Source organism: Ochotona curzoniae, unplaced genomic scaffold (genome assembly GCF_017591425.1).
Source record: "Ochotona curzoniae isolate NIBS_2020 unplaced genomic scaffold, NIBS_Ocur_1.0 scaffold_2453, whole genome shotgun sequence".
NCBI classification, from domain to species: domain Eukaryota; kingdom Metazoa; phylum Chordata; class Mammalia; order Lagomorpha; family Ochotonidae; genus Ochotona; species Ochotona curzoniae.
The window spans coordinates 9,663,428-9,683,928 of record NW_024467094.1 but is presented as its reverse complement, the minus strand read 5'-3'; the positions used below and the strand labels follow the sequence as shown (position 1 = coordinate 9,683,928).

Below are 20,501 nucleotides of genomic sequence, written 5' to 3'. Positions count from 1 at the left end.
CCCCATCCTACCCCACCCCACCCCCCGGGGCAGCACGTGCGGGGCGGGGCAGGGCCCGGGCCCGAGCTGATTGGGCCCGGGCCCTGCGGGCGGGGCCGAGCCGCAGCTGTCAGCCGCGGCAGCCAAGGCGGCGCATCGGGCTGAGCGGTGGCAGCGCCGCAGCCGGAGCGAGGAGCCGACGGGGCCCGGCCGGGATGGTGCAGCGGCGGCTCCGCGACGCACGCACGCTCTGAGCGGGCCCGGCTTGGGCCCCGCGCCCCCCGCGCCCCCCGCCGCCCCGATCCCGGCCGGCATGATGTGCCTGGAATGCGCCTCGGCGGCGGCGGGCGGCGCGGAGGAGGAGGAGGCGGACGCGGAGCGGCGGCGCCGGCGCCGGGGGGCGCAGCCAGGGGCCGGCGGTGGCGGTTGCTGCGGGGCACGGGGCGCGGGCAGCGCTGGAGGAGTCGTGGCCGCCGCCGATGAGGTGCAGACGCTGTCGGGCAGCGTGAGGAGGGCCCCGTCCGGACCTCCCAGCTCCCCGGGCACCCCCAGCTGCGCAGCCGCTTCCAAGGGCCCCGGCGCGCAGCAACCCAAACCGGCCAGCTTGGGCCGCGGGCGAGGGGCAGCCGCTGCCATCCTCAGCTTGGGTAACGTGCTCAACTATCTGGACAGGTACACCGTGGCAGGTGAGCGAGTGCCCCACCCAGCCCAAGGACCAGGGACCCCTCACCTATCCTCGCTCCCGCCCCCTACCGCAAGGAGTCCCAGGGGGGTTTTGGTTTCCAGGCCCTCCTGCCCAAGCGCTACGTGGAGTCAGTCCCTTAAGGGCTCCCCGTCCAGGTACTACAGGACAAGTGATGTCCCCGAGCTCCAGGAGCCAATCCAGAGCCGCCCCCCGCGCCCCACTCTCTCCAAAGGCCAAAGGTTGCGGCGTCCCCACCCCTGGATCCGCCGGCGCGTCCTCGCCAGCCTTGGCCACCCATCCGTTGTCCTCCTCCGTTCTCCTCTGCGTCTCTGTGTTCTTGCCTCCGCGCCCCCTCCCGCCGCAGCCGCAGGTTCCCGGGTCCCTCCTCCTCGTCCTCCGGCCCAGGCGGTCTGTCGGTCCAGGGCCCATTAGTTCCTTCCTTCTGCTACCACCTCCACTAACCCCCCTCTACGTGCGTGCGGCGAGTGTGTGCGCCCCTTGCGGGTGTGCGCCTGGGAGACCGGGCGTGTGCGCGCGTGGCAGCGCCGCTGTGTGTGTGAGCGCGTGGCTGACAAAGGCTCGGGCCTGCGGGGAGCGAGGGAGGGGCGGGGCGGGTCCGCGGCGCCTGGGGACCGAGGATGCGGTTTGCAGCTGGCCCTGGCCCGAGGCCTGAAGGCGTCTTCTCGGGTTCGCTAGGGCTTGGGGCTGGGGGTGCGGCTGGAGCAGGTTGGCCTCGTCCTGTGAGTGTCCCTGGCCAACGGCCTGGAGCTTGGGGTGCCTGGAAGACTGGGGCTCCAGTTCCACATTGCCCCCAGGGCACTTGGTGCGTGACCTTGGGCTGGTCTCCGCTTGTTTACATGTCTTTGCCTATTGATGAGTTGATTGGTTCTTAAGTTGGCTGGGGTCCTGCGATTCCTTCTGCTGTTCTCCTTTGGGGCTTCTCAGGGGGTTTTGGGGTGCTGCCCCAGGTTGCGTGCCAGTGGTGCAGCTTTGAGAGGGAAGAAACCTAGCTGGGCTGGCTTTAGGTGCAGGCTCCTTGCAGTACTGGGCACCTGATGTGCTGGCCCAGAACCTGCCCGAGAGACAGAAAATGTTTTTCAGATGCTAGAGGAATGAGTGCCCTGGCATGGACTTCCTGTCAGCTGGGTGCCAGCCTTCCTTCCTCTTCCTCTGTTGAGTACACTTTGGAGTCTGGTGCAGCTCCCCCTGGTCTGGCTTCCCAAGCCTCTGGCTTTTCCTCCCTGCACTGGAGAACTTGGAAGAAGGTGGAAGTAGCATCAGATTCTGGGTGGGGCCCCCAAAATGGCTTTCAGGAGTGCAGAGCCCCTCTAAGTGTACCCTGTGGTGCATGTGCTGTGGTGTCTGGGTACCTGGCACCTGAATGCTTAGGTGTCACCCTGTGGGGGGCAGTCAGAGAACATCAGGGACCTGGAGTTGGTACATAGCCAGCCTCTGCACATGCAGGGGGAAGCTGAGGCTCAAGGGCAGCCCTTGCCCAAAGTGGGCCAGAAAGGATGGCAGCCTCTGGTGGAGAGAGTGGAGCTGCTTCTGGTGCCATGTCATTTTCCAACTTGCTTTTTCCAGCCCCAGACAACCTTGTTTGACGTTCTTAGAGCAAGCTGCTCTGCCAGGGTCAGGGGAAGAAGCTGGGAGCAGGAGTCCTGGAATCAGGTGGCAGAATGGGAGAACAGTATAGGAGTTTTGTGGGGTCACTGGCAAGGGGGACAGGAGCAGTGGGAACAGTAGCTAAGAGGGGCGTGGGGGCAGCAAAGGAAAGCCCGGAAAACCCTGTGCAAACACAGCCCGCTGCATCCCGCCATCCCGGCCCCACCCCCAACACACGAGGCATACAGATTTCCTTTCCGGATAAGCCTGGCTCTCTCTCGCTCTTTCTTTATAGTAGATTTCCCCATCCCCCCCACCCCACGTTCAGTTTTTAGGAATATTTACAATCTCCATGGTAACTATGAGGGCTTGATGTGTCTTGTGCCAGAGGCAGGGGAATGCTCATCTCAGGCCCCAACCCACCTGTTGCCGACCAGCCTAGCAGGCCCGAGGTGGAGATGCAGGAAGGGCGTGGCTTGGTTACTTGGGATGTGTTGAACCCACCCAGCCCCAGCTCCCTGACCAAGCATTAAGCAGGCTTCTCGCTCTTTCTTTAAACCCTCCTTCATGTACATTTCTCTCTCTCCTCCTTTTTGAAGTAGAGATCAGCTCTGTCCAAAGGGAATTTCATACACACCACAGATTAATTTCACATGTTCTGGTAGTCAGATTAAAAATAATTTTAAAAATACACATAACAGGTTCATCAAAATTCAGAGTATATTCTAGTTAAGTCAGTGTAGTGAATGTGGTTCAACATGTCATCCACATGAGAATTATGAGTAGGCTGTTTTGCATTCTTTTGCACACGAAAAGCCAGGGTGGGTTTTACCTTCACGGCGCTTGTCAAGGTCACAAGCAGCGGGGAGCATTGTCCGAGGGGACCTTGTGGGTCTAGGGCATGTAGTGCCAGGGCCCTGAGGCTGGGCTGTGTGGCAGACCAACTGTGTGCCCTTGTGGCTGTCCCCAGCGCCTTCTGTGTGATGATCTCCACCGTCTGCGTTCTGGGCTGAGCAAAATGAAGGGGCGGACACATCTGAAACACCTGGGAGGAAGGCGTCACAGATGTCACCGCCACCTTCCCCTCCCTGCTCTCTCTGTCAAGCTGTGCCCTGGCCACAGCCACGCTGCCCTTGCCAGTCTGCTCCCCTGTTGATGAGCGTGCCTTCCGGGATGTTTGGCAAACCCCTCCCTTCTCCATCCTGGGGTAAAGCGATTCCCATGGCTGCCCTGCCAGTCATCCAGACATCCAGCTAATTATGGCCTCTTCTCCTCCCCATGAGAACCCCTGCGGGCAGCCGTCAAAGCAGGTGAGGAGGGCTGGGTTCTCCTGGTTCTTCCTGACGAGTGTGGCTGCAAGTGGATGACATGGCTTGCCACTGTAGCCCATGTACCTGGTCCAAGCCCCTTGCTTTTGCCTCCTGGTGCAAATGGGGGAGCCCCTGACATACAAAGGAGAAAGGCTCTGGTGTGCATACCCCAGGCAGCGCTCTCTGCAGCCCCAGGGGGTAGGGGTGCACCCCTTCTCCCCCATTGCTGGCCTGGGAACTGGGAGCTCTTCTGGGCAGGCAGTGTTTCAGTTCAGTTTAGTGGTTTGAGTTGCCCTAGGTCCCCCCTATCCCTTCCCTGGCTCCTACCCACTAGAGCCCACTCAGCTGCCAAGGTGCAGAGGGGGCAGAGGGACTGCTCAGGCCCCCTGCCTGCCAGCCCTCCTTCCTAGTGCCAAAGCCACCTCTGCCCCCGGGGGCCCCCATTCTTCCATCTGCAGAGTGGAAGCTGGGTGGAGGGTGTAGGTGGCAGCAGCATTGTGTTCTTGGAGCGGGGCCTCAGTTATGGTTATGGTTGGTGAATGACTGTGTAAGGACTCTGAGTCCTTCCCCACCGGTTCCATTCCTGAGACCCATTTTCTTTCCTTTGATCCAGCCCACGGTGGCAGCACTGGGCACTTGCATTGGGCGGGGTGGAGGCTGGTGAGGAGAAGCAGAGCCCTTCCCTGGGGGGGAGTCCTTTTCTGCCAGAGAAGCTGAGACTGGTATCCATGGCAACGGCTCACTAACACTAGCCCAGAAGGCGAGATGAGCACGGGGACCCAAGCCTGGCAGGGGTTTGGGGGCTTCCCTTGAACAGCTGAGACAGGCGTGGGAGGATGAGGAGCTGCCACATCGGGGCTCCCTCTCCTGGGTTCTTTTGCCTCTGGCTGGTGGAGTGTCCAGAGCTGACTGGTAGGGAAACTGAGGCACCATGGCTGTCTCTCTAGATAAGGACAGCCACCTTCAGCCCTGCTTCATTGGGTGACTTTGACCTGGCCACTGCTTCGTCTGTATGAGGAAGATCCCAGCTTGGGTCTGAGGAAGAGCACTGGCAGTATGCCCGCCTGGCCAGAAGTTCACATGCAGGTGAGCCAAGGAACCAGCAGCATCGATGCCCTGCTGATGAACTGCCACCCAGCCCCAGTTCCTGCTTCCTGGTAGCTCCTGAGCTACCTCGCCCACCTGACTAGGGTACTGATGACCACTCATGACCTGCCTCAGGGAGCTGCCTTGGTCTGGGGACCCCAGACTGGTTCTGGCCCTGGCCTGCGGGCTCAATTTCCCTTTTTTTTTTTTTTTTTTTTTGTGAATGGGACTGGAAGGCTGTAAGCTACAGCCTGGTTTGAGTGGAGGCTGCGAGGCTCAGGGAGCACCAGGTTCAGACTCTTGTGTAAAAGGAAGCGGCTTTTGTTTCTGCCTGAGTGTGTGTACCTGGGATCCTGTGGACGGAAGCAGGAGAGAATGAGGGAGGTCGAGAGAAGACTGGCCTGCTCTTGCCCCAACCCCGGCCTCTGGGTCCCCGGCTCCCTGGACCCGGTTGCCTCCTGGACCGAGCCTCTTGCTCCTGACTGTGCCAGTTTTGCTGGGTGACCCCAAGCAGATGCTACTCCTTTGAGTGTTGGAATCCACAGTGGGTGATTCTGTGCCTCTCTTGCTGTGGGCGGGATCTCACCCAAGGCGGGAGCATTGGGACAGGAGCTTGAGTCTGCCGATTTCCTGCTCTGCCTGCTCCTCCCTTCCCCAGGTAACCTGGCTTGTTCCCCTCCAGCTGCATCTGCTAACCTCAGTTTTTCCTCAGTGGTTCTTGCCTGGCATCCAGAAGCTCCCCCAAGTCTCTGGGCTACCCTGGGCTCCTGGCTGCTGGTTTTAACTACAGTCTGTCTTTCCTCCATCTCAGCTTTTGTCCCCAGTTTGGGTCACCCACTCTCTGTGGCCTTGAGGGGCTCTGCCTGCTCATAGCCATGACCCCTGCATACCTGGAGGCTGGCTCGGCCTTGGGCCTCGGTGACTAAGTGGCAGCCCAGCCCTGCTTGACCCCTAAGTGGGCTGCAAGGGCACTGATAGGTTCTGGCAGCCCAGGGGAAGGGCCAGGCCCCCGCCGCTGAGGCCATGGCTCATGTTGCCCCTTTGTCTTGAGCAGGGCATACAATGGATCTGCAGGAAGGAAATGAGAGGAAACGGCCAACCGCAGTCCCTGTCTGCCCAGTCCTTGGCCTGACAATGGGACTCTCCACCCCCAACCTGTGTGGAGTTTGGTTTATGTGAATTCAGGATGGCATGGGGTTGGGAGTGCTTTTCCCAGTCCTAGAAGTCAGGGGCTGGCCAGCTTTGCTGTGTGACCTCCCAGGCCCTCTCTGATCTCAGATTCCATAACTGATGCTCTCGTCATCACACCATGAGGCTACGGGAGGCAGAGGCTGGGAGGCCGAGAAGTGGGGTCCAGGAGAGTTAGGCATGGCTGAGGCAGGCACATTTGGGGGAGAGCACAGATGAGGAGGGACAAGGCCAGAGCCAGAGCCCAGGCCTCCTGCAGCCCCCGTATGTGTGTACAACCAGACAGGCTTTTCGTGCTCGGCTGCTTATAGTTCCAGGGGGTTCCTTATGGCCCTTTCTTTGCTGTTGTGCATGGAGTGGCAGAATGAGGCCCCAGGAGGCAAGGAGCGGGAGCAGGCTGTGTATACTCTGAAGGGGTGTGCCTGGGGACATGAGACCTTAATTGTTCACATAATTGTTTCTGGGACCCACATGAAGACAGTTGGGGTGGGGGTTGGGCTGAGGTGGATCTCGGACTCTGGAATGAGTTGCCGGGTAAAGGTGGTGCATGTTGGCCAATTCTTGTCCCTCTGTCCCATTCACTTTTGGAATCTTAATTTTCCATCTGGAAAGTAGGAACTGGAGGCCCATGGTTTGTGGGAGTGGCTTGGCGGGGGGAGGAACCCCATCTTATCCTTGCCCTGCCTTGTCCTATGTCACACGCTGGGCTGTGCAGGCCACATTGTCTGTGGGTCAGGCTGAGGCTGTGGCCTCCTCACCCCTGGCCCTTTGGTGGTCTTGGGAGACCCTGGAACTAGCACAGGGTTGGGGAGGCTGAACTGGGAAAACAGCGGCTGTGCAGAGCCCCCAAATTGCTAAGGCCAGTCTGGTTCCGGGAAAGCCAGCCCCAAATGATAGACTAGGCGTGCAGGACTGAGGCCTAGCCCCACCCACCCTGGCATGGAGCCCCGGGAAGAGGGAGGGCTCGCTGGGCTAGGGGCCGGGGGTGGTATGCCTCTAGAGCTGGTGGGGATCTGTGGGCACTGACTGACTCTCTGGGCTGGAGCCCCTGCAGAGTTCCCATTGGGCTATCCTGGACTTCAGAGGCCCGGATGAGCAGGGGGCTGTAGGAACATGGGCCTTGGGACCTCGGGTGTAGGAAGGCACTCAGCAGGGAGCAAAGGTCTCCTGGGCTACTTCTCACATGGGCACCCCGAAGCACAGGGCAGTGGCTCCACCTGGACAAAGGGAGCAGGATCTTGCCCTGTGGAAGCTTATCCATGAAGAGAAGGGGAGGCAGAGGGGAAAGCCGGCAGGGCAGGGCTGTAGTGTGCCGCCTAGAACGAGGCTCTCAGGCCTCTGTAATTATGGGGCAGGAACTGAAGCACAGCGCTAGAGTGGGGTGAGACTTCTGGGGCGAGCCAGCTCCGAGGTCTCCACGTAGGGACCAGTGTGCCTTGGAGAAGGACTGGCTGCCGGCACACGCCCAGCTCTCTAGGCATCTGCCCCCATTTTCAAGAAAAAGAAAACAGATGGAGTTTTCTTATTATTCTCAGCTAGGGCTGCTGCACACTGTCCCACAATTTGGTGGTCAGTGATCACATGCTGTTTATTGGGTCCCTACTGTGTGCCAGGCAGTGCTCTGAACACTTCACATAGATTCATTTACTGTTTGTTTTTTTTTTAAAAAGTTTTATTTTTATTTGAAAGGCAGACTTACAGAGAGAAGAAGAGAGAGATCTTTCATCTGCTGGTTCAATCCCCAAGTGGTTGCATTGGTTGGAGCTCAGTCGATGCAAAGCCAGGAGCCAGGAGCTCTTCCAGATCTCCCATGTGGGTGCAGGGTCCCAAGGCTGTGGGCCGTCCTCGACTGCTTTCCCAGGCCACAAGCAGGGAGCTGGATGGGAAGTGGAGCAGCCAAGACTTGAAGCAGAGCCTGTATGGGATGTCGTCACCAAAGGCAGAAGTCTCGCCTACTACACTACACTGCTAGCCCCAGCAGATTAACCTACTTAAACCTCATGATAGCTATATGGGACAGATCTTAAAATTAAGCCATATTAGAGACGAAAAAACTGGCACAGACAGGTTAAGTAATTGACCTGAGGTCGCACAGCGGGAGGGGAGAAAAGCCGGGATTTAAGCCCAGCTGGTCTGCTTCTGGCAGGGGGGGCATGTGACAATTCAACTCAGTGTCACGCTGCTTGGGCAAGACTTGACTGACTGTGCTTAGGTGGTACTGGGCGAGGGGGGGATGGGGGGCCGAGCCAACAGGGCACAGGTGGCCTGTGCCCGCTGACAAGGCAGAAAGGGGCTTACTATGCTACACAGCCTGTGCATTTGAGGCCGGCCTGAGCCGAGGGCTCCCCAGGTCAGGGTGGGCTTCCTTGGACATTTGGTTCCTGGTGAAGATTCTGTGAGGGCAGCAGGCTTGGTTGGAGGAGGGGGCAGGAGGCCTGTGGTGTGTAGGGTTCTGGAGGCCAAGGCAATCTTTTTAAAGATTTATTTATTTATTTATTTGAAGGTCAGAATTACAGAGACACAGAGAGAGATCATCCATGTTTTGGTTCACTCCCCAGATGGCCTCAATGACTAGGGCTGGGCTAGGCCAAACCAGGAGCTTTTTCTGGGTCTCCCAGGGAGTGCAGGAGCTCAAGCACTTGGGCCATCTTCTGCTGCTTTCCCAGCTGCGTTAGCAGGGAGCTGGATCAGAAGTGGAGCAGTCGGGACTTGAACTGGTGCCTACCCATATGGCATGCTGGCACAGCAGTTTAGCTTGCTGCACCACACAACACTGGCTCCCCTCCTCCAAGGCTGACTTTAACAGGTGGAAATAGCCAGCTCAGAAAGAGGATGCTGCTGTGGTTGAGGCTTGTTGGCTGTGATGGGCAAGTCACAGAGGGTACAGATTACAGAGGGCCCCAGTAGTGCATTTGTAGGTTCCTGGATAACAAGCAATTGGGCAGCGCCCAGGAGGGCTCCAGGAAGCTGTATTTTCATGAGGCTGTTTGGGATTCCTGGGCAGACTTGGGAACCATTGATGTCCCCAGGCTGCTCATCTACACTAGGTGACATGGAAGCCCAGGGAGGCGAGTGGGCTCAGTGAGTGCTCTCCCTGTGCTGTATGTGTGGTGTGGTGTGTGTGTGTGTGTGTGTACAGGGCTGGGAGGAGAGCCGTGTCAGGGTCTGGTCCTAGATGTCTCCCATGCCATGCCAGGAGTCTAGGGACAAACACGGAGCTGCAGGAGAGCCATGCTTGGGGAGCAAGCACAGGTACAGAGTGTTCTATGTGCATGGCCCTTGTCTGTCACCATGTCCCTGGGCTGGGAGCCTGGACTGGCAGAGTTTGAAGGCCTTGGGGGAGGTTCTGAGGCCCACTGGGCCAACAGCCCCAGATCCTTGAATCTAAACCCATTTTGTGGTCTCTGGAGCCCCAGCCAGGACCTTGAACTCAGCTGGAGACCTAAGAGTGCTTAACAGATCAGACTTGGGGGATATGGATGGGCTGGCTGGGCTTGGAGGCCAGAAGGGGAAGCTGACTGGCCAAGGGGGATCCCTGGAGCTGAGGGAGGAGGGGAAGGGGATGACTCCCAGTATCTGGCTTAGGCACTACTTTGGTGACACCGAACTAGAACCCCAGGAGGCTGGGAAAGCTGGGTGAGGAATATGTGTGGGGAGTTGGTTTTAGGGGAACGGAAAAGAAGCCCCTTTCAGGAACTTCAGCTGTGCAGAGAGGACCTGGGATACAGAGACACATGTGAGCGTGCCAGGGCCTGAGGCTGACCGAGGACTAGATCCACGTGAGGCAGAGGGTAGGTAGCCCAGGGCAAGGGCGCCCTTGGCTTGGACGTGAAGGGAGATGTCCAGGGTTCCTGGGAGTCCTGTGACTATTGCTCAGAGTTTTCAGGTGCTGTGAATATTCTGGAATGTTCTCTGTGGCCAGGTTATGCCTGTGGATTGCATTTGGAATGGGGTTGCCTGGAGAGGCTCCTGTGGTGGCTATGGGTTGGCTGGGGGCCCAAAGCGTGGGAGCCCCACCTTGCATGGCCCTGGGCTGGTAGGCTAGCAGGGATGGGCCTGGCCTGAACTGTGGCTGGCTGCTCCTGCTAGGCATGAGGCCCATGCTGGGACCCACCAAACCTCAGCCTCCAGGAAGGAGGCTAAAAATAAGGTTGTGGTGAAGCAGGGAGAGGGGGTGGGGGCTGCGCCAGGCTGGAGCCCAGAGGAAAATCTGAGGCGCCCGGCAAGCGGCCGTGACACACGCTTCCCATGCCAGCTGCTAGCGGCCTCTCACCCTCCTGTGGCCACAGTCCCTGCCAGGGCCGGAAGAGGGGGAACATGCCTCACCCCGGGCCTCAGGGCCTGCAGGAAGCTCTGTGCCCTGGGAAGTTTCTTGGACTCAAGGCTGGGCTCTGAGTGAGATGGAGTGAGGTGGGGGCTGGGCATCCTAAGTGTCCTACATCCTCCTGAAGTCACTGCTGCCCACGACTTCCTAGGGACCTTGGACACCCATTGGGGTATAGAGGAATATGCTTCTCCCTTGCTGAGAGCTGTTTGTAAGAGAGGAAATCAGGGGAGTCTTCTGGGAGGCAGAGGTCAGTGCTGGGGCTTGAAGTCACTGGAGAAGGTCCAGGTGTTTGGCATGGTGGTGATAATACTATTCCACGTTGGAGTGCCTGGTTTCAGTCCCAATTCCTCTCCTTCTGCACCCTGGAGGCAGCAGGGGATGGCGCTGCCATCCAAGTGCTTGGACCCCTGCCACCCACCTGGGAACTCCAGATGGAGTTGCAGGCCCAGCCCTGGCTGTTGTGGGCATTTAGGTAATGAACCAACAGACAGAAGATTCTCTCTCTCTCTCTCTCTCTCTCTCTCTCTCTCTGCTTTTCAAATAAGTAAATAAACATCGTGAAAGAGGCATCATTGGATGGCTGGGGTATTGTGGACATGGGATGTCTTGTGCTGTCTATCTCCATACACTTTTCTTCCCAGTATACACGTGGGGCTGTTCCTATGGGCCCCACCCTCCTGGGAGCTCTGAGTGGGGACCCTCCTGCCGCCTCCCCTTCATCCTCTGAACACTAGCGTTCTGGAGATGGCTCACCACGTTCCTAGTATGATGTGAAGGGACCTTCTCCCTTCTACCTGCACATCCACCCACAGTCATTGTGGACCAGCTATAGGCTGACCAGAGCAAAGCATGTAGGAGCCGCCTGGCGGAAGAGGCAGCTCTGGGTTCCGGCAGAGACCCGGGTGCTCTTGTGAAATGTCTAGCCATCTTCCTGTTTCCTGGCACACGGTGCCAGGAACCCTGACAGTCTCCCTAGTGAGGAGACTTCAGGGAAGCTTCAGGATGGGAGCTGGGCCCTGGGAGGACCAATGCAGGAATGGAAAGATGGGCCGTCCAGGCCTGTGCCCCAGCTTCTGTGGAGGGCCTGATGTTGGGTTGACCAAGGACCCAATGATGCTCTCCACTACCTGGATGTCACAGAGTCCGTCCACACCAGCATGTGAAGGAATGGGGCTTGGGGGCTGTCAGAACATGGGAAGGCTATGGGGGCTCCTGGCCCTTTGTCCACATCTTGCCCCCACATGCTGCTCCAGCTGTGTCCTTCAAAATAAACCAGCAACCGTGATCCCAGAGGTCTATGAGCCACTCAAGCAAATGAGGTATGTGCCAGGCAGGGGACCCCGATTTGCAGCCAGTTGATCAGAAGTGTGGGGAAGATTGCCGGGGGCTTGCAACTGATGTCTGAGGTTGGAGGCAACACTGGGGGATCTACCCTTGCCTGCGGGGTCTGACATTGCCTCCAGGAGGGTGGGGTCAGAGGACACCCAGGCAGGCTCCATGGCCCAACTGCTTGCTTGTGGGCAGGAGGGTGCCCCTGCCTTCACTGCCTGTGTGTTCGTGCTGTAAGTGGGAAGTAGGAAGCAGCGGAGTGGGCTTCTCCATATTTTTGATCGTGGCTTTCAACTCTCAATGTGTGCCACGTGACTCTGCATCTTTCTATGGAACAGAGAGGAGGGTCATAGATGCTGGCTCAGAGCCTTGGGCAGTGCTGAAATTTGGCAGGAACGAGGGCATGGGTGTTCCCAGGAGTGCATATCCATGCTCCTATGTGCCTTCCTGGTACAGGTGCTAACACAAGGAGGGGCCAGGGGTGTAGTGGTCTAAGACTGCTGGCTTAGGAAGGGTGATGGGAGGGAAGAAGTCAAGGGAGACTTTTTAAGAGAAGGTGTCTGCGTGGGCAGCTGGAGGGGATGGTGGAGGGAGGGGTTGGCAGGGCTGCACCTGTGACCTGTCTCCTCAGTGCCGGGAGCCACTGGGGACAGTGGCTATGAGAGAGAGGGAGGTGACCCCACAGTAGAAGAACTGGGGTGAGGATTGGGGAGCACATGTCATGGCTGGCTGAGATGCAATCTCCAGGGGTCTCTGGGCCTCTGAGGCAGAGTTGGCCCCTTGGGGGACCTGCTTAGTGGCTGTGCCACTGCAGGCTCAGGACCAGCTCTGTTTTCTGCCTTCAAGGCGAGGCCCTATCCCTCCACGGTGGTGGTTAAGTCATTAACGGGTGCTCACAGCCTCTTCATTACCGGTAATTATGGTGATCCACTCGGGGCTTTAACCAGGAGAGGCCGGCTCCTCCAGCTGGCAGGCTGCCGCTTCTGACCCGGTATTCTGGGAGGGCGTTCGGCATCCCCGCTAGGGTCCATCAGCTCTGCCCAGCTATCAGATTGGCCTCTCACACAGAGCTTGGAGGGTCCACTCCCAGCCCCTCCAACACACTCTTCCCTTGGAGCCCATGGATGAACCGGCTATGTCTTAGTTTCCTCATCTGTCAAGTGGAGTAACAGCAGCAGCCTTCCGGGCTATGTGAGAATTACATCTTTAATACTCAGAACACAACGCATCATTCTCAAGATCAAAAGCTCTGGGAGCTTTCAAGGGCCTCCCGCCCATGCCTAGGGGAGAGCGCCCCTCACCCTGCCCAATCCCTTTACCTAAGGATTCAAGTCTGGGGACTCACCTGCTTCCCCCTTGCATTCTGGCACCTACCACTGCCCAATAGAGATCTTGGTTATAATCTTGGGGTGCAGCTGGGGTGAGTGTGTGCATGTAGGTGTGTGCTTGCAAACATGTAAGAGGGCCACTGTGTGCTGCTGCTCTGTGGGCAGAGTCCAAGTCAGGGTTCAGGGCTCACTGCTCATCTTGGGCCAGGGTAGATTGCTCCCTGTCTCTGCACCCCAGGCCTCTGTGGTGGCTGAGAGGTGGGACCCCAATCCTTTGATGAGCTTGGGAGGGTTCTGGTAAATCCCAGAAGCATGGAAAGCCTTGGTAGGGTGGAGACCATGGCAGGGAGCGACTCTGTGGCTGGGGTGTACGACCCACGATGGGCCCCACCAGGTAGGAAAGAGGGCTGTGCTGGGACAGAGGAAGGGGGCAGTGGGCATCCAACTTCACTGTTTAGCGTCCCTGTCTTCCTTCCCAGGAGTCCTTCTGGACATCCAGCAGCACTTTGGGGTCAAGGACAGAGGTGCCGGCTTGCTGCAGTCAGGTAAGTCCTCCTACCCTTAGGCCCTCGTCCCCCATACCTCGCCTCATCCTGAGTGTTGGACCCCTGCCATGGTCCCCTACACCTGGTGCTCCCTCTCTGAGCCTCCTGTTTTGTCCTTGAACACAAGAGGAATGACATCTGCCCCATGGGGCTGGGAAAGGCAACAGGAGTACAGGCCCAGGCTCAGATCTTTCCTTGGGGCCCCAGGACTCCGTGGGGTTGTGGCCAACTACCAGGGCGCACTCCCAGGCAGGCAGAAGGATCTTGTCAGCTGGGTGATGCTGGATGAGCCTTGGTACCCTGTCTCTCTCACTCAGTCCCTCCAAGTTGTCAGCTCTGGGAACCGCCTCTTTGAGGACAAAGCAGGAAATGTCACCTGGTCAGTTCTAGAGCATGAATATCTGAGAAAAAAGGTCCTAGGCTGGACTCTGCCCAAAGCCCCCTGGCCCTTTCTCCCCTTGAGGAATGCTAACCTTCAGGGGACCTGCTAGGCTCAGGCCTGGGTCCATTGGCCCAGCCTGTTTGCCTTCCCCTACAGGGACCAAGTCTCTGCCTGCATGGCCATGGAGAACCTGAGTTTCTGGCTCCCCTGGCTGTAAGTCCCACTTGCCGTACCCTCAGCTGGAGCCCTTGACCTTCGCCTTGCTGACTCTTACCCAGAGTCTGGTGTGGTGGAGAAGGACTGTGGTTGGCATTCTGTGAACCCCTTCCCCTGCTTGGCTCTCCCAGGAGGGAGGCAGGGATGTACTACTGGCCAGGAACTTGTCTGACCTGTCTGGGTGGCATTCCAGGGTACACAATACCTCAGTGAGCTCATACAATGCCATGGTTATGGCCAAACAACCTGCTTGGCCCCAGATCCCAGACAGGACTCAGAGCGAGGCGAGGTGATGGTTCTGGTGCTGAGGCTTCACAAGCGAGCTTTGGTCAAGCCAGGTGTACCCCTGCCCTGCCCTGGCAGACTTTACCTCCCTTCTCCCACCACACCAGCATACATACATATAGTCTGAGGCAGGTGTCCTTAGCTGCCTGGGCTCTGCAAGTGCAACGGACAGCACTTAGAGTCTGTAAGATGGAGTTCAAGCCAAATGAGGGTTGAGTGCTCGCTTTGGCAGCACATATACTGAAATGAGGGTGTGGGAAGCAGCAGGTGCAGGAGAGGGTTTGGCCAGCAGCCCTTGCCCTGTGTATGCTGTAGCCCCTGGAGATGCTAGGGACCTGGCCCAAGTCAGAACCCCTCGGGTCCTGGCCTTGCTGGTGGATTTGAGCCAGGGTCTCTACTGAGCTGTGGTCCACACCACACAGCCTGCTGGGACTTGTGTGTATCAGCCCAAGGCAGGTGTGAGGGTCACAGTGCTGTGTGGTTCCTGCGCCAGCTTGGCTGCCTGGCTCTTACATAGTGGTGGTGGTGGTGGTGGGGAGTTGCACGAGACCCTGTGACCTTTTCCATGCTACCTACCCTGGCACCGCTGTGATGGCTGCTAGCCAATCCTTAGCCACCCTGGCCAAGAAGCCAGGCGAGCTAGACCAGGATGTGACTCAGTGGGCAACTCAGTAAGTGGCCTAATTGGCCTGTGCCCCGGGCACCTATCTCTTCCCCAAGACTGATAAGGTCAGAGTTGGGGTGGGGGGCGGGCGCCAGCCAGGTGTTGGTGCTTGCCCAGATCAAAGGGCCAGGGCTGGGAGCGGGGCTGCCTGCTTATTTGTGGGCACCGGGGGCTGCTGGGCTGGGAGATGGGGTGGGGGTGGGGGTGACTGAAGTCAGGCCCAGGCCTGCCCCTGCTGCTCGCCCCTAGCCCAGAGCAGGAGAGATGGCTGGGGGAGGGCCCCTTTACACTTGCTCTCAGATTATAGAAGTCATAGCCCAGCCTCTAAGGCAGCTCATGGCAGAGATACAGCAGTCTGTTTGCAGAAGACTGGGGGGATCCCCATGACTTACACTTTTTTTCTGGTGGCAATTGCCACCAAACTTGCTGCTGGCCTGCTTCTGTATTGAGCTCTGCCCAGATTCCGTCCCTCCCCTGTGTCGATGCAAGCAGAGGATGACTGGTGACATTGCCATCCAGGCACAGGGCACTGTGGGAGCCCAGGTGGAGGGCAGAGTGTGCACCTGGTCTGGCTGGAGGCAGGTAGAGAAATTGCACACACACACCCCCGCCGCCATAAGGGGGCATTGGAATGGGTACTTGGAAGGGTGAGCTGGAGCATGTTCCAGGGAAAGGACTTGCAGGCAATTGGACAGAGCGAGTAGCGTGAGACCCCTTTCCTGGTAAGCTGCATGCAGCTGGCCAAGCACTCCTGTTTGAATCATGTGGCTGGGCTTGAAGGTGCCAGCTGTCAGGGGCATCTCAGGTGCCAGAAGCAAGGAGCTGGAAGAGAAGCCAGGAGATGCGGAGGGCTTGGGGACCGGGTATGTCTCTTAGAAGCTTGTTGCAGCTTCTCCAGTAAGAACATTTTTATCATGAGGCATTCCAGTGCAGGAAGAAAGTGCAGCAAATTTCCACAGATTCATCATGCAGGCTTATCGGGAGCCAATGTCTGGCCCAGCTCCTGGGCTCTGGGTGGCTTTGGGGTCTGGACTGAGCAGGTCTGGGTCCAAGTGGCTCATGGGTGACTCAGTTCCCACCAGAGTTCAAGTCCCTAATTCCCTCAAAATTTTTTCTTTTCACTTATTTTCAAAGCAGGAAGACATAGAAACACACAAACACACATAGACTGTTTGCTGGATTGCTCCCCAAATGCTGGTAACAGCCAGGGCTGGACCAGGCTAAAGCTAAGAGCCTGGAGCTCCATCCGGGTCTCCCACATGGATGACAGGGGCTTAAATACTTGAGGCTCCTACAGCAGGGAAGATGTAGGAGAAGTGGAGCTGGGACTTGAACCCAAGCACTCTAGTAGAGAATGTGAGTGCTCCAAGACGTGTCTTAGCTGCTATACCCAACGCCCGGCCCTGTGCACCTGCTTCTGAGTTGTGTCCTGGGGCTTTGGGCAGTGTCTGCTCAGATGGATTTCTCTTCTGTGGGAAGGACACTTCCTGTGGCTCTGGCTCTGTGTAGAGCCTGGTTCCAGTCCCTGCTTATACAGGTCTGGGACTTCCAGTCTTTTCCTTGTGTGTTGGTGACACAGGGGACAGTTCCTACTGAAGACAGAGTCCATGAGAACCGGGCAGTTGCACCCCAATAGTGGAAGAGCCTGTGAAACTGCAGATGTCAGACTCCTCTAAAGGTGCTTGGTTTTCCAAATTCCAAGGGGAAGAGTAACATCTATAAGATAAGAACAGTATGTGATGAAAAGAGAGCAGCAAGATGCTTAACAGAGCAAAGTTAGGAGTGAGAAATGCAAGCTTTAAGATGTTGGATAATTAGATGAGTTAGTGAGGCAGATAGAACCAATTGAGGAGAAAATTGGCAAGCAAGAAGGCGAGCCTGAGGAAGTCAGGGTAGCGTAGTTTACAGCAGGACCAGCCAAAGTGGAGGTTGTGCTTCAGAGGCTGGGGCTGACTGTGGGCTGGCAGCGGGCAGGCGTGCAGGAAGCAGGCAGGACGCTGGGTGAGGTCTGAATGTGAGGAGCCTAAATGTGAAAGCAGGAAGCTTTTGGGTTCTGTCTCAGGACTATGGGGAGCATGTGGTGGCTCTGCCACATGTGTACATGTGGGTGTTGGGGCTGAGTGAGGGGATCGCAGAGTGGAGCAGGCTGGAGGCTGCTCAGGGCTGGGGTTTGTAGGGGTCACAAGGCAGTGCTGGGCTAGAGGGACAGAGGAAGAGCCAGCTCAAACTGAAAGTAGACTGTGCCTCTGCATGGGAGCTGCGTCTTCTCCTGCCCTGGCTCTCGTCCCTTCCTGGGCCAGTTCAGCGATGTTCCCTACAGAGCTGACCAGTTCCTGTGGCCGTCTCTGCCTGTTCACAGGGAGGGCCAAGAACCTCACCCCCACCACACCCCAGGTGTAGGTCCAAGGGGAGGGGGCCCCAGTCCTTCCTGTGGAATCTGGGCATGGTGGGTTGCCAGGAGGTAGCATGGTCATCTGTTCTCTGTCCTCCCCGTGGGTGGCAGAGCCCGACCCCAACCCACTCACGCCCACTGAGCATCCTCCTTGCCTCCAGCACATGGAGGGTGAGGACTTTTCACTCTGTCACCATCAGTCAGAGTTTGGGCTGTATGAAAATAGTCCTGGCCCAGCCCATACCACAGCAGTAGCTGTATAAGCTCTGCAAAGCCACGAAGTGGAGCCCAGGGTGCCCCAGTGTAACCCTGACTCTCCTGCTATGGAACCTGCTTCTGGGGTCAAGCAGGCTACAGGCACAGAGCCCCTAATGAGAGCTGATCTGAGCTTCTGGGTGTACTAGCCCACTGGGTTCTGTAATAACCTTGAGAGGTGGCCTGCCCCTTATGTGTGGTGGCTTGTACTCCCCACTCACAACACCCCGGCCCCTGTGTTTCTGATGACTTCCCGCCAGCTCTGGGAGGAATGATGGGAAGACGAGGAAGTAGAGGGGAGTGGGTACCATGGCCTAAGTCCTTGCATTGAGCTGGGCTCTGGCTCCGCCCACCTGTCTGTCTCCAGCCCTACCTCCCCTGCCCTGGCTCCCTGCCCTGCTGCTCCATTGTCCCAGACCTGTGGGCTCAGCAAGCGAGGGCTTCCCCACCCCCCAGCCACAGGATATTCTTGTGTGGGAATTGCTGGGAAAGCTACCGCCACCAAAATCAGAGGTGGGGCTGCCAGATGCCCAGAAAGCTCTCCTCCGACAAACAAAGACCAGGAGGTTGGGGGCTGCTGGGCTGGGGAAGCGTCTAGCCCGTCCCCCCCGCCTCCCGCCTCCTGCCCCCGCCGGCCTGGTCTGCTGTTTATTCCAGCAGATCTGCCTGCCGGCTGAGCTGGCCTGCATGGAGCCAGGGGGCATGGCTCCCCTGATCTCCAACCCAGGCAGGCCTTGCCATGGGCACCTGGGAGTGGTGGTCTTCCCATCCCTCCCCTGACTGTGTCCGTGCCACCCCTCTGCCTGTGCCCTTCTCCAGGACTGAGAGAGGTCCCTGCTCCTATGTGCCCTGACAGTGGGCTGGGAGGGCAACATAGAGGGTTGGAGCCCAGCTCTTACCTGACCCTGAGTCCCTTTGTCCCCCAAGGGCCAGGTGGCAGGCCAGGTCCCTGCCTGACTTGCTAGGACAAGCTCTTCTATCTCTCAGGGTCTTGGTGAAGCTCAAGAGAGCTAAAGGGGAGCAGGTGCATGGCGATCTTGGCTAGGCTGGGGCCAGCAGGTAGGAATGTGTGGAGAGTTTGCCCCCCAGTGCTGGGTGCTTCTTGCCCCCGTGGAATGAGTAGGCAGGAAGCCAGGAAGCTCTGTCCTTCTCCTCTGCAGGCTAGCTGGGGTCTGCCCCCTCTGTCCACCCGGAGGAAGCCTGTCTAAGGGCACCGCATTGAGGGTGGGCAGTGCGTGCTGTGACTCCCCATACCAAAAATCGAATCTGGTGCAGGTCTGTAGGACCCAGAGTCCCTTGATGACCTCGTCTCGCTCTGTTAGCTCCCCGCCCTGATGCAGCCTGCCCTGTCCCCCTGCCCCATGCCCAGCGTATCCTCAGCTCTCTCTTACTTCAGCAGCATCATTTGGGGCCTTCTCTCTTGGCTGTCCGGCAGTCTGAGAAGTGACTGAGAGAGTGGACACTGGGGTCCACCTAACGGGGGTTGACATTCTGGCCGTGCCATGCTCATTGTTGCAACATCACTCCTCTTGACCCCCAAGGGGACCCAATGTGATGGGCTATGTGCATGTCAGGGTGCCTGTGAGTGCCTGGACTGTAATGTAGTTAAGTACCTCATAAATGCTAATTGCAGGTAGAGTGAACAATAAATGGTGTGTTTTGTTAGCTGCTATATGGTATGGCTTATGAGACTTAGAATTGATGTTAATTTACCTTTGCTTGATTTAAACATTGGTGTCATGGCAGACTCCTAGGTGTGCTTGCATATCACCACCTCCACGAAGCCTTCCTACATTCTCCTGGCAGGATCTGGGGCTCTCTGCTGGTTTCCCACAACCCAGTGACTCGCTCTGCTCTATAGCCAGATAGCAGGCAGCCCCTTCTCAGACCAGCTTCTGTCCACTGGCCTCCCTCAAGCCCTTGGGCACAGACAGACACAAAGGAGATGGCTCGTTTCTCCCCCTGGAACCTGCGTGAGCCCAGAGGAGATGAGATCTCTGTGCCCCCACATCCTGACGAGCCTGGACAGGTGCCACAGCAGGAATTCTCCTGGCTGGGCAGCAACAGCTCCCGCCTTAATGTCCACACTGCCCGGTGATGACCACGGCTGGCGGCGCTCAATGGGGTGTGACCTGGGCACCTTCCGGGCAGCACCAGGTCCAGTTCTCTGAGCAAGCGAGAGCTGCTATTTTTATCTTCCTCTGACACATGAGGAAGTTGGCAGCACGTGGGAGCCCGGCTTCTCCCGTAGATTGTTGAATTTTCAGGAATTGTGTGATCTGCTTATTAAACACAGCCATTGTTAGACGCCAAAATGATACAAACTTACCATTCAAACATTTACAAGAAAAACAAAGCTGATAGATAAATAAATACTCCGGAGTCAGCCTTTAGCTATTGTCTGTGATCTTAAAGCCAGGGTGGAGGTTTTATCTGTAGGGTGGTGCTGCCATGCAGTGCAGCAGGGTCCCCACGGTCACTGCCCTATACCTGCTAGTCTAGTAGAGGGCCCTCATCTGGTCCCCTCCATTCACGTTTACCTCCCTCCTCTTCTCCCAGCCCCGCCTCCCCTGGGCTCTCAGGTTGTTTCAGGAGCAGTGAGGCCCAGGCACACAGCCTGCTGGTCAGAGGGCAGCCCACGGCCGCCTTGTCTGCCCGCCCCTGCCTTTGTCTGGCCATCTGCCCGTTCTCTATGGGACGAGGGACGGCCTCGTTGTGTGACTTAGGGTCTACCGTGTCTTGCTCTGGGCCTCCTCCTCCTGCCTGGGACCACCACGGCCCCTCCTGGCGCTGGTTGTGGCTTCCTCGGGCAAAGACTCAGCAACCCTCCTGTTTTGAGAGAACAAAGCCGGGTCATGTCACTTCTTTGTTTGGCATCCCTTACTGTGTTCTCACACTCACAGAGGCCGCAGTCATCACAGAGGG

The 20,501-nt window shown here is 57.8% G+C and overlaps 1 protein-coding gene across 1 annotated transcript in view; it reads left to right on the top strand.

Annotated features, from left to right (window-relative positions):
* Window positions 1-277: 277 nt before the first annotated feature.
* The window catches only part of SPNS2 (sphingolipid transporter 2), a 32,455-nt gene continuing 12,231 nt past the window's right edge, over window positions 278-20,501 (top strand). Inside the window, exons 1-2 of the mRNA XM_041000727.1 lie at window positions 278-665; window positions 13,317-13,382. Coding sequence (XP_040856661.1) covers window positions 293-665; window positions 13,317-13,382 — 439 coding nt within the window. The 5' untranslated portion in view covers window positions 278-292. The remainder of the gene's footprint in view (window positions 666-13,316; window positions 13,383-20,501) is intronic.